Source organism: Sander vitreus, chromosome 6, assembly GCF_031162955.1.
Source record: "Sander vitreus isolate 19-12246 chromosome 6, sanVit1, whole genome shotgun sequence".
Taxonomy (NCBI): Eukaryota; Metazoa; Chordata; class Actinopteri; order Perciformes; family Percidae; genus Sander; species Sander vitreus.
In genome coordinates, this window is record NC_135860.1 from 12498769 (window position 1) to 12515488 (window position 16720).

At 37.8% G+C, this 16720-nt stretch overlaps 1 protein-coding gene across 2 annotated transcripts; it reads right to left on the reverse strand.

Annotated features, from left to right (window-relative positions):
- Nucleotides 1-4288: 4288 nt before the first annotated feature.
- Nucleotides 4289-6289, reverse strand: mrpl51 (mitochondrial ribosomal protein L51). 2 transcript variants are annotated; one of them, XM_078252633.1, is made up of 4 exons: nucleotides 6119-6289; nucleotides 5820-5915; nucleotides 5047-5154; nucleotides 4289-4633 (listed from the first exon to the last, which is right to left on the reverse strand). In XM_078252633.1, exons 2-4 carry the CDS (start codon nucleotides 5908-5910, stop codon nucleotides 4437-4439), a joined length of 396 nt encoding a protein of 131 aa, XP_078108759.1. In that variant the 5' UTR covers nucleotides 5911-5915; nucleotides 6119-6289; the 3' UTR covers nucleotides 4289-4436. The 2 variants fall into 2 exon arrangements, with proteins under 2 accessions (XP_078108759.1, XP_078108760.1); XM_078252634.1 differs by having other exon boundaries at nucleotides 5820-5939.
- Nucleotides 6290-16720: the final 10431 nt, after the last annotated feature.

Below are 16720 nucleotides of genomic sequence, written 5' to 3' on the forward strand. Positions count from 1 at the left end.
CTCTCTCTCTCTCTCTCTCTCTCCCTTCACACTTTGCAGTACTGCAGCTCTCTTTGTCGGATAGGGCGGCAGGACGACACTGCGGTACAGTGGTTGCCTGGAAGCACACAGTGCAGTGGTGTGTCCACACTTTTTAGTCTGGGGTGGCCCAAGTGGAGTACTGACTTATGCAGGGGTGGCATGAAGTGGTCTACATGTCAGGATAGCATTCATTTCCCATTTCTGTCTCCATTATCTACTTTAATTACTAATATTATAGGCATGTCTTCAGTGGCGTTAGGAGCCAACACCGGGCCCTTAAGCAGGATTATCAAGGCGGGCCCCCCTACTACAGCATGTGATGATGGCGCAATGTCCACGAGTAGGCTACCATGAATAGGACAGGATAGGATCATAGAGACACAGCATATAAGAGATTAGATGACTGACAAAATCAGGAGTAGCCTATGCGCACCACAACAACAACAAAAAACAATGGTGAATGCGCACCATAACACATGAAAAAACACACAAGGGCAGTCCCTCCAGGATTTTGTGGCCTTTTTTTCAGATTGTTGTCGGCCCAAAATGCCTGATTTTGGGAAATAAGTTGCGATGTCTTTTGTATGTTTGTTGCAATGAAGTTGCAGAAGACAGTGAAAGTTGCAAAAAGTTTTTTGTATAGTTCTTTAAAAAAAAAAAAAAGGAAACTTGTTTTGGGGAGAATAATAATTATTACTATTAATTAATTACTCTGGACTGAGATTTCCTAGGAACCTTACCAAAAAAGGCTCAGGATGCTGCAAATGTTGGTAAAATATGAAAATGGCTGGTGGATTTAAGACAAAAAGTAATAATTCATTGAATGAATCAAATTTGAACATATGTGTCACTGTCAGTGGCTTGTTGATCTTGACATTGTTAGTTAATTTCCTATCCTGGCCTGGGACACACATTCATACGGTTTGATAAAGTAGGCTACTTATTGGACTTTAACTTAGCCTTGCACTTACAATAACGAGCATATAGCTGTCCTCAATTTAGGTCATCCTGTATGTCTCATCTCAGGTTTTCCTGCATCCACTGTGTGTGTGTGTGTGTGTGTGTGTGTGTGTGTGTGTGTGTGTGTGTGTGTGTGTGTGTCTCAGTCGCGGGGTGAGATCAGACAGGATGTAAACAGCAGCAGCTTTCAGTGACTTTAGAGTGAAAAAACGTTACAGCGTACATTGATGTTAAAATGTTTACAGGTTGGCAGGACGGTCTGAAATGTTTTGCACCGTCTTTCGCTGTATGTTTTGTTGGTAAATGTGAGATGTTCGAGTCACACCCGTTCTCACTCCCGCTTGGTCAGTGGCCAAATGCGATAGGGGGCCCCGGCTGTCAATCAATATCGTCCAGTCACGCGGGCCCCTGATTGGTCCGGGCCCGTAAGCACCGCTTACCCTGTTTACCGATTGTTACGCGTCTGCATGTCTTAACAGTTTCTTACATTCCTGTGTTTACATTTTTAATTTGAAAGATAAATAGACCTAGGCTACCAATAACAACAAGTGCTAATTTGGGATTTCATGCAGATGCAGAGTTTTTACTTAGTTGCTTTGGTTATTTTTACACACATAAGGAAGAAAGTTGTTATTTCTTTTAACTAACTAACTAACTAACTAACTCACTCACTCACTCACTCACTAACTAACTTGTGTATAAGGAAGTTAATAACCCAAATTAAATTAAGCACATTTGCATCATTGATTAATTTGTTAATGGTTTAATAAATGATTTGTCAAAATATCAAATAGTAAAGAAAAATAATTTCAGAGCCCAAGATGATGTCTTCAAATAGCTTGTTATGTTAAACCAACAGTTCAAAATTAACTATGAAATGACAGCAGCACATCCTCATTTTTGAGAAGCTGGGACCAAAGATTTGGGTTAATTTCTTGCCTTACATGCATGGAAGCTGCAATGCATGCATGTATTTAATGACTTAAACTATTAATCGGCTATAAAACAAATGTTTCCAGTACCAGTTTTCTGTTGATTGACTATTGTTTTAACACTAATTTCAATTTGGACACTGGACAGAATCACAAGTTCACTGCGGTCAGAGAGGAAACACCAGAGCCACCAGCTTTTGTTGTGTGACCTGTATATAAAACTTCATTAGCAAGGGAAGGAAGACTTCCATAAGAAACCTAATCTAGAAGTTGTTTATTACTCCCTCTCTCAGAATATAGATTTGACAATTCTGAAAGGAAACTGCATCTTCTCCAATGTGAGGAAACCACTGTATATGAGATCTGTTTTAACTTGACATTATTGTGTGGCTGAAAGACAAAAACTTAAGGAAAATAATCCAAACAACTAGGAAAATGTAATCTGTTCTGTTCTGTCCTTAGCATTAAGTGAATTCACAGGAGCTAGTGCTCTGTGTCAAACTTCCATAATTTTTTGCTACTGTTGAAATGTTTCTGTAATTGCAAGCATTCAATGTTTGTTCAGCTTTGTAACCTTGTTTAGTCCATGGGGTAACATATACTGCATGACATTGCCTACAAAAATAATGTCATTCTGTTCCTCAAGCAAAGACCTTTAGCTGACAGTCAGGAAACCTGCGCAGTGTTAACTTAACCGTTTCTCCAAATATCCTCCTCCTGTATAGCATTTCCTCTTGCAATTGCTCTCGTTTAACACTTGTGTTTTCTTCCCGCCGACCATGAACTTGTTGTCCTTGTGGGTCAAAATTACATTTTTGGCACTTTTTCTGGCGTTATTGTTTTTTTTCGATGCTTCTGACAGTTTTTATTTTTTAAACTTATTTGTCACTTATTTCAATGCTTTTTTATTCATGGTCAATAAACCTAATATCTAATTTTTGAGTTAAAACAAAGCAGAAATTATGATTTTGACTAATAGTTAAGATCAGAGGATGTTGAGTGGATCACAAACTGGTATGCCAAAGTTTAGGCAGGATATGTTCTGAAACCATTTAAAAATGTTTTTCAAATGCTATAAAATTGAATATAACACCCAAAATGCAATGAAAGTAATACTTAATTTTACCTGTGAAGAATGTTGTATGGGTTTCATGCAACGTCCATGCATCCATGTTATTTTTCGGCAATTTGGTTTAAATAAACCCATATTTCTGATATAAAAAAACAGGTCAAATTCGACCCGAGGACAAGACAATGTGATGTTACATATATTGCATCACATTGCCTTCAAAAAGAATGTCATCCATCACATTGTTTTTTTCCTAGTGAAGTCCCAGTTGGGCCTACAACCTCTGCCTTTTTCTATTTTGAGTCTTAACTCTTATATTTAAGAGAAGTGAGAGGAGTGAAGTCAGTCATTAAAAATAGGGGAAAGTCTCAAGACAAAAGGGCCATTTAAAGAATGAAACATAACAAATTGTGTGACCATCTTCAGGGAAAGAAAAACTTCACAGATACACCATATAGCCAAAAGTATCTGGACACCCTTGTCTACATACTTTTGTGTTGTGTTCACATGTTGCATTTAATCATCTCATGACCACTCAGATTTATCTTTGAGGAAGACTCTTTTTTTATACAACACCCCTGTGTACGAAGCACAGGTCCAAAAAAGAAACAACTTTTTTAGTTTTGTATCAAAGAACTTGACTGGCCTGTACCGAGCTCTAAACTCAACCCCATTCAACACTTTTTAGAAGTGCTGGAATACCAACTGGGAAACAGGCCTCATCACCCAACATCAGAGCCTGACCTCACTGATGCTTTTGGGGCTGAATGGGAGAAAATCCCTGCAGCCAGGTTCTAAAATATTGAGAAAGGTCTTCCTGGAAGAGCAGCATATTGATGCCCTTGTTTTTACAATGACATGTCTTACATATGCTCAGATGTTTACTGTGCACATCCTCATATAGGAATGATTAATAAATATATCAATTAATGCTTTGAAAATTCTAAATCTCACTGACTTAAGTGCAAACGCGCGCATAAACAACTTACTCACCATTTATTCATTATTTTAATGGTACCTTTCATCCAGAGCTCCAGTGCTGCTATTGAACCCTCTTGTGGGTTGGAGCCTATTCTCTATTCTTAGATACTCAGACAAGACCATCATGGCATTTGTCTACAATTACAGAACAAAAGCTGCCACCTTGTTGTTGTCTGGGAGCAAAGGGAATTTATGTTGCTTAGAACGAATAAAACAAACGAATAAAAAAAGGCGTTTTTTCCATTTCTCTGCTTTTATATCATGCATTTTGTGTTTGTCAGGGATAAAAGACAATTAATAAACAAAAGTACAGGAAGTATGCTGCTCTGAAACACAAATCTTGTCTTTATATGAATATGATAACTTAGAGAAAATGGCAACATACAGCACTTTGACAGAATGAAATCACACAGCTAGACCTAAACAGTCCTTATTGGCTGGTCAGATGTATTTGCCAGTGTGGTTTGTTACTGTTAGCGGTGTTTGCCAGTACGGTTGAAGCGTCTGTAGAGGAAGCGGATCCTCTTCTCCAAGTTGTGTTTGTCCAGAGTCATCATTCTGTCTCCCACCATCTTCTTCTTTCTAATAAGACGCTGCAGTTCGTTCCCTTTGAAAGCCTTCAGCCAGCAGGGAGCCACGATCAGGTCTTTGGGATGAGCTTTAAAGTCCCCTGCATACACAAAATGAAGAGGTCAGAACAACTCGGCAAGGTACCATCTGAGCCAGGATGTTCAAGTGGTCTTGCATTTACATACACAATTTATCTTTTCAAACTGTCTCCTAAAGACTCCTTCTGCAATTGTAAGCACTGTATTCAGACTAACTGATTCTTAACTCTTCATTTTTCTAGAAAAATTAAATCTAGTAACTAAAATCCTGACCTAACACTAGGCTTGGGTATTTTGTTTGTCCTATATTTACAAGAAAACGTAATCAGTTAAATAATTACATGAAGAGATGAATCCATATGCATTGTATATCCTAACGGTTTTATTACATACTTAAAACAGTCTTCTTTTTACAAAGCCAACATAGACAAATTCCACAGTATCAAATAGGCTTTAACTGGTTTAGGACACTTACCTAAGATGCCTATGTTATCATAAACTCCATACATGCTCCTCTTCTCAGTCCACCTGTCCACTTTCTTCAGCTGAGGGATGGCATGCATCCTGATCTGACAGCATGTGCCTGAAGAAAGCACATTGTTTCGTGTCAGTATCCAGTATCTTTTGCACATATACTACATTTAGTTTGGCTGATTAATCGATTAGTTGATCAAAGTAAAATAAATCCCAAACAATAAAGAAAAAAAAGAACAATTGTTGAAGTCATTTATCAAGAAAAAAATGCTAAATTCTTAAATTATTTATCACTGTAAACAATAATTATTTGGGTTTTAGACTGTTGTTCAGATAAAACAACAATTTAAAAACAACACCTTGGGGCTCAGGAAAAAAATCAATTGATTATTTTTTTTAAATCAATAGATTAAAACAATAATCAATAATGTACATTTACAAGCCAGAAGCAACTTTAAGTAAACTGACCTCAGGTGATTTATTGTTTACTCTACTTCTCCTTGTTTACACCTGTAAATAGGGATCTAATTTTGATTTATGGTGTAGTTGTACTAGTTTTGGATCCTTAAGTGGTCTGTTTGTTGTGCTGTTGTAAGATCTAATTTCTCCTGGGGGCAAATAATCAAATAATCATTGAATTAATGGGCATGCGTGTCATTGAAAAGAATTAACAATAGCACGAACTGTAGGCATAAAAAGTAATAATGTTGCTGCGGTACTGACACAAATACAAACTGATTTAAGTTAAACATTAAAACCAGTAACATTACTCACCAGTAGAAATGGTCCTGGCTGTGTGTAGCAGAGTCGCAGCAGACTGACAGAAGGACGCTCCAGCTTTCAGTAACCCTCCCAACACAGCCATGTTTTCTACAACAACACAATACCTATGAACTTCACATGAAAGGTATTCAGTTAACGCAGGTAAAGTGGCTATTCGACGCTTATTATTTATGTTTTCAACATATGGTTTCTTTCTATCAAACACTGTTATCTTTTCTTTTTACATTGACCCTTAGCTTTAGCTTTACCTAGCACATTAGCTACATCAAATGCAATATTATGAACATTACCAGTTTCGATGCCCAGCTACTATCTTGTGCCACCTAGATCTTTCGTTATTATTACAACGACGCATAAATTACAGCCTTACGCGGAGATATAACACTTAAACGACATTTTATTGAGGCTTCAACATGCTCTTAGTGGTCGACTCCATCTTACTCTGTGTCCCACAATGCATAGCGCTGGTACCGTATTGTCATTAGAGCAGCGCAAAAACATCGTTTCGTATCACCTTATTTTTCACCCAGTAGAGGGAGATATCGGTACAGGAGGACAATGTCTTTGGATAGACATCCAATTACAGGAGGACAACGTCCTTGGATAGACATCCAGTGACAGGAATGTTAATGAAAAAGCGAGATTAATACCTGAAACAGGCTAGGACGGAGGGGGGGGACAAAACATTTAGACTACAGGGTCCAAGTGTGGATGGGCCAACAAAAATATCTTGTAAATTATAATATTTTTTAAAACCTTATCACACCAAATCTGATAGAGCTCAACAACCCACTGCGGGTTCCGGAAGTAAAAATACAATGCAATTTCTCCATTGACAAATTGGAGTATAAGCCATAAAATCGTAACCGTCGATGGTAGACTTAAAAACAGCATGCCGACATGACTCAGCGATTGTATATGCTCATATAGACACCACAAATCATGGGGCACTAACCTTGTTTTGAGATAAATGTCTTTTATTCGTGATGTCTTGGATAAGTACTTCATTACCCACAATCCTGAACAATCCCACAGTGATGCCTCTGATTGGTGGAACCAAATAATTTCTAATATGGGTAGACGGGCTTTGGTGGAACCAAGAATTCATGCTGGTGAGGAGGGGGGGTGTCAGTACCTGATCTGTGCTGCCTGCACGATCCGTCATGAGGATTTACGACACTGCACGAATCACGATCTGTTCCACGCTTCTGACGTTAGCCTCTGCCGGGAAGCTAACGTTAGTTTAGCTAACAGCTAATTCGGCTAACCGCTAGCTGACAGCTTGATTCAGTCTAAAATAACGTTAACTCAAACTTAACACTGGGTAAAGCCGTCTACAGCTGACGTAACAGCCGTTATATATGTTAACGGTTATTTTCAGGTTTTATTTTGAGGGTCTTTTAAAGTTATTACATGCTGTCTCAGCTAGCGGTTAGCCGAATTAGCTGTTAGCTAAACTAACGTTAGCTTCCTTTGTTCAGTGGTGTGTGGTGGTTTATGGGAGGAGTAGTTCCTTCGCTCTGAGATGACGATATGTACACATATCTTGTGTCTTGTACCTTTGACTTTTTTGGGGATTTTCTGTTCGTTTTTTTACTCGAAATGATACGTTGTATGCTTATGAGTCACATACCACCTGGTTAGCCTAAGGCATGGTCTAAAACTCTTTATTTACGGATTTTTCCAGACGTCAATGGGAGAAATGAATGGGAAATTTATTTCCGGAACCCAAGGTCTCTCAGAGGAGGGGCGGGACTGTTGAGCTCTATAGGGCTTCTACAAATAGGCTAGGCTACTAATAGTTAAATAAACAGGCTAAGAGACTGAACTTTATATACTAAAAAATAGCCTTTTGCAGTTGCTCAATTGGCCCAAACTAACCCTTTAAAACACCAAAGGCACACATAACGAAAACAAAATAAACGACCCATTGTTTTTATTTGACTTTTTAATGATTTTTTTTTGCATACTTTATTATGACTTTTTAATGACGTTTTATGCCATCCTATAATATGAAGTATCAATAACATACTTTACTATGACCTTTTTAATGACATACTATACTATGACTTTTTAATTATTTTTTTTGACATACTTATATGACTTTTTAATGAAATGTTATGCCATCCTAATATGAAGTTTCAATAACATACTTTACTATGACTTTTTATGATGTACTATGCTATGACTTTTTATGACATTTTGATGACATATTATACTATGAGATTTAGTATGGCATTTTATGATCAGGGTACATACACAAATTCCTCAGGGATTTTGCACACCTAATATTACATAGCCTACTATCAGGGTACTTGCACACCTATACAATTAGGACACTTTTTTATGATATATTATGACTTTTCTATGACTTTTTATGACATACTATACTGTGACTTATTATGACATTTTGATGACATACTATACTCTGACTTTTTATGATATACTATACTATGACTTTTTATTACTTTTTGAGATTCGTTATGTCATTTTATGATCAGGGTACATACACATACCTACATACAATCAGGAAATTTGCACACCAGATACAATTTATGACATACTAACCTACTACTACTGTTTTATTACTGTTTTTATTTTATACTATACTATGATATACTACACAATGAGTTTTTTATGCCATACTATACTGACCCGTCTGTTAAACTCCTGAAATTTGCAGAGAGACACAACAGTCATTGACCTCATCCGGGACGGTGATGAGTCTGCATACAGACAGGAGCTGGTTCTCTGGTGTGGTCAGAACAACATAGAGCTGAATGCTCGCAAAACTGTGGAGATGACAGTGGACTTCAGAGTGAGCCCCCTATCCCTGCCGCACATCACCACAACACTGTGTCTGCTGTGGAATCTTTCAAGTTTCTGGGATCCACAATCTCTCAAGACCTGAAGTGGACATCCAACATCAACACCATCAGGTAAAGGGCCCAGCAGAGAATGTACTTCCTGCGCCACTTCAGGAGCTGCTTATACAATTTTCTCTGCAATCATTCAGTCTGTTCTCTGCATCTCCATCTCTGTTTGGTTTGGATCAGCCAAACAGGATAGGAACAGACTGCCACAGACAGTCAGGACTGCAGAGAAAATCATTGGTGCCAACCTGCCCTTCATCCAGGACTTATTCCTCTTCCAAAGTCAGGAAATGGGCTGAAGGAATCACTTCACCCTGGACACAACCTGTTTCAGCTTCTCCCCTCTGGTAGGCGCTACAGAACACTGTTCGCCAAAACAACCAGACACAATAACAGTTTCCACCCAACGGCTGTCACTATTATGAACACTTTTGCATTGCTCTATTGTCTTACAGTTTACAATCCTCATAGAGCTGTTTGTTGTGTATGTATGTACGTATGCAGTGGTGGAAGAAGTATTCAGATCCTTTACTTAAGTAAAAGTACTAATATCACACTGTAAAAATACACTGTTACATTGTATGTAAGTATCATTAGAAAAATGTACTTACAGTTCTAAAAGTAAACATACTTAATGCAGAAAAATACTTACATTTTAGAAACTGGAAACGATCAAAACAGTTCTGTCAATCACCTAAGTGTTTAATCTGCTAATCATTTCCGCTGTACTTGTAGGCCTATTTGTTGGGTAGTTTAATTTACAATAAAACATTGAGTTTTATAAACTACATGTGTTTTGTGTGCAAAAATCTTAATTTGTAAAGTAACTAGTAACTAAAGCTATATTATATGAATATAATAATATATATAATTAGGGCTGTCAATCGATTAAAAAATGTAATCTAATTAATTACATACTCTGTGATTAATTAATCAAAATTAATCGCATACATAATTAACGGTGCCTGAACCGATACTTTTTAAGAAAGTAAAAAAAAGAAAAGAAAAAAGGGTACTAAACAACAGTTGGTGACATTAAAGAACGACTTGTTTATTGCTAAGGTCATATGGTCAAAATTAAATGTTTAATAATAATGTATAACAATAACAATAACTTATTTCACTAGTAAATTGAACGACAAAAACAACCACCAGATGGTAAAGGACATTTACAATAACTTCAAATGCACCACCAGTTTCATTGAACTGTGTTGTTTCTCCGACGGCGGCTACAGATTGTTACATCCCGGTGTTGAATCCTCTACAGTGAAACACAGTCAGACTTTACACCGTTTAGCGTTAGCTGTCAGCATTGTAACCGTGTTTAATCCAGCTACTAGCTAGCGGTAGGCTAACTTTAGCTGCTGTTTAGTATAGTGTTAACTAGCGTCACGTGCAGCGGTGTTTGTGTTGCCGGTATCGTCTATTTCAGAGCATCAGAGAGAAGTGCAGACATATCAGTGGCACCAGATTTCGGTAGCCAGGGTTGGCAGGAAGAAGATTTTTACAAGTAAATGTTCCAATTAATGATCCAGGCAGCACATTCTCGCCTCCCTCCTTCATTTTACAGTCGAATGGTGGCTAGAATGGCTCTGGGTCAAACGTCAATATGGAATGGATTAATCTGCGTTATTTTTTTTAACGCGTTATTTTTTCTCAGATGAATTAATCGGAATGAACGCATTATTTTGACAGCCCTACTTTTTACTCGAAAAAGTAGTTACGTTACTGTAACGCGTTACTTTGTTACTTTGTAACGCGTTACACCCAACACTGGTGGGGAATGACGCTGACTGACACCCAGGAGATGCGGGTTAAAATCTGCCTAAAATAAGCCACACAGGAGTGTTTGTGATAGATGGATATGGTTTCATTTGTGGTTTCATCATCAATTTCAACTTGCGAATTTTCAACATCAACTTAAACTCCGAATTTCCAACATCGATTTCATCTATATCACATCTATGACTTTTAATGACATTTTTATGACATACTATAGTATGACTTTTTTTGACATACTATACTATGACTTTTTTATCACTTTTTTCTAAATGCTATAATATGACTTTTTATTACTTTTTTCGACATACTATATACTATGACTTTTTTATCACTTTTTTCAACATGCTATACTTTTACTTTTTTTATCACTTTTTTGACATACTATACAATGACTTTTTTATCACTTTTTTCGGCATACTATATACTATGACTTTTTATCACTTTTATGACAGCCTACTATACTAAGACTTTTTATGACTGTTTATGACATACTATACTACAGGCATATGCTTTTCACAATAAGAAAATCCTTTAATAAACTGAAAAACAAAGGGTAGAGACAGGATTTGAACTCATAACCTTCAGGCTGTGGAACAGTTTATCTTCCAACAGAGCTATCATATATTAACAGATCATTTGCATATTTAAGAGGTTTGAAGAGGCAACAGAAGGAAAAGACAAACGTTTCTCTGCTGTTTGATGAAGGTGATGTTTCTTTCTTCTCAACCTCGGAGATGGTCCAGTGGGGTATGACGCTGATTGACACCCAGGAGCTGTAGGTTCAAATCTGCCTAAGATAAGCCACACAGGAGTGTTTGTGATAGATGGATGTGGTTTCATTTGTGGTTTCATCATCAATTTCAACTTGCGAATATGGTATGCATGATGCCAGTTCATTTGTCCATCTAGCAAATGTAGGTGGTGATACATCTTTCCAATGCAAAGCTATACATTTGTTGGCTGTAATAAGGGCAATTCTAATAAATTTGAGTTGTTGACTGTCATCATAGATGTGTCACCCAGGAGAATTAGGGCCCGAGCGCCGACAGCGCCCTATTGGAACTGAAGGAATTATTATTATTCTTTTTCCCGGCAAATGAAGTGCCTTTTTGAGGGGCTTAACATATTCAAAAACTCACCAAATTTGGCGGTTGCATCAAGTCTGGTGAAAATGTACGGATTTTAAGGGTTTCGGGAATAGGCGCGCAAAAATGGCTCGCTAGCGCCCCCTACAAAAGTAAATAAATTGAGCCCCTGCAGTACGTTTAACGTAGACTCACGAAACTTGGTACACATATGTATCATGTTAAGACGCACAGAAAACATCATTGGAGCCATACCCTAAACCCAACAGGAAGTCCGCCATTTGGAATTGAAAGTTCGAAATTAGTGCAATTTTGGCCATATCCACATGTCGTACTTTAACGAACTCATCCGATCAACTTCAAATTTGGTCTGTGCCATCTTAAGACATTAAAGATGAAAAGTTGTTAAAAGAAAAACTTTTCGTCTTAGGGCGTGGCCGTGGCGGGGTGGCCATTTTGCGTGTTTCACCATCAAAACAGGAAGTGGGTGTAACTTGAGTTGTAGAATGTCCAATTGGCTCGAAACTTTTCAGGATTCATAAGAGTCCAACCCTGAGGACAAAGAAAGGCCGATATTTACTTAAAGTCATAGCGCCCCCTAGTGGCAGAAGGAAGTAGGCCTAAAAGTCAAGGTGCTATACTTTAACGAACTCCTCCTAGAGATTTTATCCGGCGGACTTCAAACTTGGTCTCTACCATCAAAACACCTTCAAGATGAAAAGTTATTAAAAGAAAAACTTTTCGTCTAATGGTGTGGGCGTTGCGTGGCGGCCATTTTGAGTGTTTAGCGATGAATGAGAAAGTGGCTGTAACTACAGTATACATTGTCATATCTGCTTGAAATTTCAAAGAATCAACAAGAGGCCTGAGGACATATACAGGCCAATATTGACTTTTGGTCATAGCGCCCCCCGCTGGCAACAGGAAATCTGCCTTATATGACAAACATCATCCGACTTAAATGAAACTTAGAATGTGTGGTCTATGTGTGATACTGTAATACTGTGATCCTATAGTATAACCACGCCCACGCCCCCTTTCATAACATTTGAACCGCTTAAGGTAGAGTCTTGTGTGAGGTGTCATTAAACTCAGCAGAGAGTTCCTTCTTCATTGGTGATGGTTTGACCCGCCCCTCTATGCTTAGCCACGCCCCCTTTCATACATGGAGACCCGTTTATGGTAGAGTCTTATGTGAGGTATCAATGAACTCAGCAGAGACTTCCTCATTCATTGGTCATGGTTTGGCCCACCCCCCTATGCTTAAGCCACGCCCCATTTCATAAATGGTGACCCGTTTAAGGTAGAGTCTTATGTGAAGTATCAATGAACTCAGCAGAGACTTCCTTTTTTGTTGGTAAAGGTTTGGCCCGCCCCTATGCTTTGGCCACGCCCCCTTTCACAGCTAATGAACTATATGACGTAGAGTCTTGTGTGAGGTATCCTTGAACTCAGCGGGGGGTTCCCTTTTCATTTGTGATGATTTGCGGTGTCTGAGTGCCGTGCAAATGCACGGTCGCAAGGAGAGGCATCCGCCAGTAACCCTACCCGCGCAGAGGCGCGAGGGCCCGTCCAACGCTGCTTGCAGCTTTAATTACTCTTGGTTCTGCGGGGATGGTTAGTCCTGTAATATCATTAAGTGCTTTGAGACACCCAATACAAATTAAGACAAGGGCAAGTCTCATCAGCTTCACTTTGTTTAAACGGCAAAGTGGAGAGGCCTCGTTCACCTGGTTGGAGCTGGCTGGTGAATGTGACGCTCGTATAGGCCTTGCTGGATACACCGTGACTCTGTTTGTGGATCTACTGATTGCTGTGGATTACTTTTTTTTCGTGTCATTGGATTATGGCAAAATACGGATCTTTTTTCTCAACGTGTCTTAACATTTTATGGTGTGACTGCGTTTGGTTTCTGAGTTTGGAGAGGCATCTCAACAGACTGTAGGTCGAACACTGATTGTTCACTGTTACATTCATACTGTCACCGTCTGTCTATTGCATTCCAAGACAGCCGTGCCGCGATTGGATTTCAGAAGGGCGAATTGTTAAATTGTTACAATGTAATTTAAAATCTGCATTAAAAATAAACATATATGTTTTGGAATATAATGTTCAGCTTCGGCAGCTTTACCTATGTGCTAAATATACAACTGAGGAAGCCTAGTGACGAGTCCATAGCAACCAGTGTTGAATTGGTTATTTCCCAGTGTCCTTTGCTGAATGGTCTTAATGTTTTAATGTTTTATTTCATGTGAATACTAGTTTACTAGAGGAGTAACTTAGTATTTGAAGTTACTACTTCTGAACTCACAACTTTCAGGGTGTGGAACAGTTTCTCTTCCAACAGTGCTATCATGTATTAACAGATTATCTGCATGTTTAAGAGGTTTTAAGGCACAACAGAAGGAAAAGACAAATGTTTCTCTGCAGGTTGATGAAGGTGATGTTTCTTTATTTTCAGCATCGGAGATGGTCCAGTGGGGAATGATGCTGACTGACTCCCAGGAGATGTGGTTCAAACCTGCTTAAGGTAAGCCACACAGGAGTGTTTGTGATGGATAGATGTGGTTTCAATATCGATTTTAACTTTGATCAATTTCATCTATAACATCTATGACTTTTTATGACTTTTTTGACATACTATACTATGACTTTTTTATGAGATTTTTACGACATACTATACTATGACTTTTATGACTTTTTTACAACATACTATACTATGACTTTTTTATGTCATACTATAGTATGACTTTTTATGACTTTTTTTGACATACTATACTATAACATAGAAATAAGATGACGTGCCTTAAGTCTTTGTCATGCCTGGACAATGACGAATACCTTAACACAAAGCAAGCATCCTATTTTTATGTGATATTTCAAAAAGCTTACTGTAGACAAGCACATCACATAATGTTAAATAAGCTATTAGTGTTTTGGTTATTGCATAAACAGTTCACTGTTGATGACTTTGATCTTGGGTTATCTGTAAAACATTGGGGCAAACACTTTCCAGTCTATATCTATAATATAAGTTTAACCAAAGAAATGGACTTCAGTCATGGCTGCTGTTCAAATGACCACATTTCATATTTGAACTTGCATTGTTTTGATGCAAAGCTATAAAAGGGAGGAAAACAGAAAATAAGGAAAGTCATCCCTTAGACAGTGAAATTCTTGGAAACATTTTATGCACATGTAGTACAATTGTGTATTTTTTTATTTTTACATTTAGCCTGGTTATAATGTATTTTTCCATTGGAGAACATAAAGTGCGCAGGGTTTGATTCCAACAACAAATAATATCTTTCTGATCAATTTTAATCAGTGAGATCAGCTGTTAAACCTTTAGCTGGGATGAAAACATGAAAACTTGCAGACATCCAGGCTTTTATTCTCTCTTCACTTCATACATACCCAAACACATGCACACGCACATGCACACGCACACGCACGCGCGCACACACACACACACACACACACACACACACACACACACACACACACACACACACAGACTGATACTTTCAGTCTTACTGTTACAAAGCGCTGGGTGGAATATTTTGTCATTTTCAAAGAAGCAAGTGCAGCAAAACAGATCTTTGTCTTGATTTCGTTTTTACTAAGGCGTCAGTGAGTGTGATTCCATTCAACTTTAACAAAACAATACTGCAGTATCCTGTGCATAGAAGAGGTCCTGCCTTACTGTAATTGTGCTGTGTTTGTGTGCACCTTTAATTTCATCTGAATTCAAATAATGCTACAAGACAATGTCGATTTTTTGACTTTCTTTTACATTTGCAAAAACCTGTTGCTGAGATACTTTGGATCCACATGCATCACAGATACACAGTCATGTTTCCATCTTCAACTTCACAGCGCTGAACATAATGTTGACTTAAACACAATTTTAAATATTTCTCAGCAGATCAGCATTTTTCTAATCTATGCTCTGCTTCCTCTGCCAGTAAAACTCAGTGGAACATTGTATTTCATCACCTACACATATGTGATGTAATCATATCAGTTATTGAAATTAAACCACAGCAGTGTTTACAATAAGTCAGAATGCCTGAAGCCTTAGTTTTCTAAACAATTTGAAACAAAAAATTGCGTCTGTGGCAAGAGCAGATGTAATACATAATGAGAGCTTGACGCAGGAACAAACTACTCATGTGCTGAACTTCTACAGAAGCAATCTGATTTGACTATTTTCCAACTCATCCTATTAACATAATCATCTGCATTCCCTCAAGCTCAAAGCTCAATTGTTTCCATATGAGGGGCATTTTCCTTCACATTACCTCCACCTCATATTCAGATACAGTGGAGGTGATTAAACATCAGCTGTGGAAAAGACCACCTCACAATGAGTGACACACACACACACACATGCCCCCAACACTGAGCTTCACAAATACAGTTTGAACTGGGTTTTTTGTGTGACAAAGCCACAACAAAAATAAATATGACACTGATTTTAATTTGTTTGGCATGATGAGGAAGTTCTGGGTGGGATGAGATGAAAAGGATTTAAGAAAAGCAGTTCTGTATTTTCACCCACACATTCTCAGGTGTATCTATCCTATCTGTGTGACAGTCTATCCCTTTATGTGTTTTTCTATGTATCTATCTAGCTCTGCTAACACACATGTTTTCCTTTTTTAATTGCAGTTTGTTAAAATGTCTACAAATTAAATTGGAAAATGCAAAATCACCTGAAATATGAGCTGTAATATATCATTGTAATTCTTGTTTTTTAATTGTACCTTTTTTTTTTTACTGAAAAGCAGTCCTGTGTCACAACCCAAATCTTTATAGATAGATAGATAGATAGATAGATAGATAGATAGATAGATAGATAGATAGATAGATAGATAGATAGATAGATAGATAGATAGACTGTGTTTCATATTGTCCTCAATTGTCTGTTTATACTGTATACTTAGATAGATAGATAGATAGATAGATAGATAGATAGATACTTTATTCATCCCGAAGGAAATTTTAGGATCCAGTAGCTTAGACAACCTTAACACAACAAACACATATACATACATATATCACACATACATAAGAATAAAAATAAAAATCACGCACAGAAATGCAATGACCTGCCTCCACTAATACCCACAGGAAGTGTAGTTAGTTG

Coding starts and splice junctions, on each gene's coding strand:
- mrpl51 (XM_078252633.1), bottom strand. CDS start 5,910: ATGGCTGTGTTGGGAGGGTTACTGAAAGCTGGAGCGTCCTTCTGTCAG. Junction 5,155..5,819: donor AGCCAGGACCATTTCTACTG/GTGAGTAATGTT, acceptor TGCTTTCTTCAG/GCACATGCTGTCAGATCAGG. Junction 4,634..5,046: donor TGATAACATAGGCATCTTAG/GTAAGTGTCCTA, acceptor TTGTGTATGCAG/GGGACTTTAAAGCTCATCCC.